The sequence below is a fragment of the Limulus polyphemus genome, unplaced genomic scaffold (genome assembly GCF_000517525.1).
Source record: "Limulus polyphemus unplaced genomic scaffold, Limulus_polyphemus-2.1.2 Scaffold2792, whole genome shotgun sequence".
Taxonomy (NCBI): domain Eukaryota; kingdom Metazoa; phylum Arthropoda; class Merostomata; order Xiphosura; family Limulidae; genus Limulus; species Limulus polyphemus.
This window is the reverse complement of record NW_013668402.1, coordinates 157,001-159,401: the sequence shown is the minus strand read 5'-3', so window position 1 is coordinate 159,401 and position 2,401 is coordinate 157,001. Positions and strand designations below refer to the sequence as shown.

At 32.8% G+C, this 2,401-nt stretch overlaps 1 protein-coding gene across 1 annotated transcript in view; it reads left to right on the top strand.

The window, feature by feature from the left end:
• Nucleotides 1-882: 882 nt before the first annotated feature.
• LOC106467911 (tyrosine-protein phosphatase Lar-like) overlaps nucleotides 883-2,401 on the top strand; it is a gene marked incomplete at its 5' end in the record, with an annotated part of 67,597 nt that continues 66,078 nt past the window's right edge. The window contains 2 exons of the mRNA XM_013928297.2: nucleotides 883-983; nucleotides 2,171-2,366. Coding sequence (XP_013783751.1) covers nucleotides 883-983; nucleotides 2,171-2,366 — 297 coding nt within the window. The remainder of the gene's footprint in view (nucleotides 984-2,170; nucleotides 2,367-2,401) is intronic.

The window sequence follows — 2,401 nt, the reverse complement described above, 5'->3', positions numbered from 1 at the left end:
GTCACATGCAGCTATTCTGTAGTGTTGTTCTTTACAATGACACTAACTAATAATGTCACATGCAGTTTTTTTTTATATTAGTATCATCCTATAGTAATGTAACCTTGAAAATGGAGGAGTTTTTTTTTTTACATGTAATTTTTGTTTGCATTTAGGCTTGTTTTAGAATGCAGTATGTTTTTTCCTTGCTTTTTTCCTTATTTTGGAAATTTGGTCATTGAAATGAATGTTCATTATTTGTTATTTTGATGTCATGCTTATTCATATAAATCTTTACTAGGGAATTTTCTAAGATGGTACACTGTATTGTTAGCCAAATGCAAGTAGTATTAGAACTTTACAACTTGTTTAATGTGTCAGTTGCTTCAGTACAATTTTCATGTTTTGGTTTTCATTCACTAAAAATCTGTTACCAACAAGTTACAGGAAATCACCAGCACATTGTGATATCATGCATAGTTGTAAATTACTATTAATAATCTGAGTAATGTTTGACTTTTGAAATTAAGATTAATGATATTTTTAATAAAGTAAAAGGTGGTGTAAGACTTCAAACACATTATGAAACATTTTATGTTTTTAGTGCCACATTAAAATGAGTTAAAAATTACACTATTTTCATAAATATTTTGGTTGGAAAAAATAAGATGTACCAAATAAGTGTGTAAAATTGTAAAAGAAATATTGCTTAGAAATTACTGGTTTTACAATGTAATAAGGTAATTTAATTATTAATTAGTTTATTGATTTAGCACATAATACCAGGGTATGTGATTTTTGTTATGGATTGAAGGGGGAGATGTTGGGATTTTAATTTTATGAAATTTAAGAGATTTTCTATATTGATTTGCATCATTATATTACTCTTTCCTATTGTAAAAGAGCCAGGTAGTGCTCCACGAAATGTAACAGCACGACCTCTCAGTTCGAGTACAATTGTCATACAGTGGGACCATCCTAAAGAGCCGAATGGTCAAGTGACTGTAAGTACATATCTTTATGTCAGTTTCAATAAAACATATGATATAACTATAGTTTCCAGAATTATTTCTGAATTACTTATGTACATCTCTGCTATACCTGTATAATGACAAATAAAGGATATAAGACATACTGCATTGTATTAAAATATCATATAACTAAACCCCATAATATATATACTTACATCAAAACCTTGTTGTGAAGTGTGTATTGTATCTTACATCATAACCCCATAATATGTACCATACATCACAACCTTGTTGTGAAGTGTGTATTGTATCTTACATCATAACCCCATAATATGTACCATACATTCTAACTTTGTTGTGAAGTGTGTATTGTATCATACATCATAACCCATAATATATATACCATACATCACAACCTTGTTGTGAAGTGTGTATTGTATCACACATCATAACCTAGTAGTGCAATGAACAGTATTATATTAAGCTACCACATGTCACAACCCAGTAGTGTAGCATATACTGTATGATACTAAGCTACCACATGTCACAACCCAGTAGTGTAGCATATACTGTATGATACTAAGCTACCACATGTCACAACCCAGTAGTGTAGCATATACTGTATGATACTAAGCTACCACATGTCACAACCCAGTAGTGTAGCATATACTCTATGATACTAAGCTACCACATGTCACAACCCAGTAGTATAGCATATACTGTATGATACTAAGCTACCACATTTCACAACCCAGTAGCGTAGCATACTGTACGATACTAAACTACCACATATCACAACCCAGTAGTGTGGCATATACTGTGTGATATTAAACTACCACCTGTCACAAACCAATAGTGTAGCATATACTGTATGATATTAAACTACCACATGTCACAATCCTGTAGTGTAGCATATACTGTATGATACTAAACTACCACATGTCACAACCCTGTAATGTAACATATACTGTATAATACTAAACTACCACATGTCACAATCCTGTAGTGTAGCATATACTGTATGATACTAAACTACCACATGTCAAAACCCTGTAATGTAACATATCCTGTATAATACTAAACTACTACATCACAGCCCTGTAATGTAGTAGGTACTCTCTAATAGTAAACTACCACACATCATAAGTGTGCTATAGTGATTAGTTTCATTTGAGGGGTGCAGTAAGCAATTTGTGAAGTTTTATTGTATAATCTTCCAGAGTTACAAAGTGTACTACACAACTAACCCTAAACTTCCAACAAATGCATGGAATGCTCGAAATGTTGATAGGAATCAGCTGACCACAATCGGTGATATGACACCACAAACTATCTACACTATCAGGGTGCAGGCTTTCACCAGTAGGGGTCCAGGACCATTTTCTGCTCCAGTGCAAGTGAAGACACAGCAGGGAGGTATGTAGCTTGTGTGAATGACATATATGCTGAAT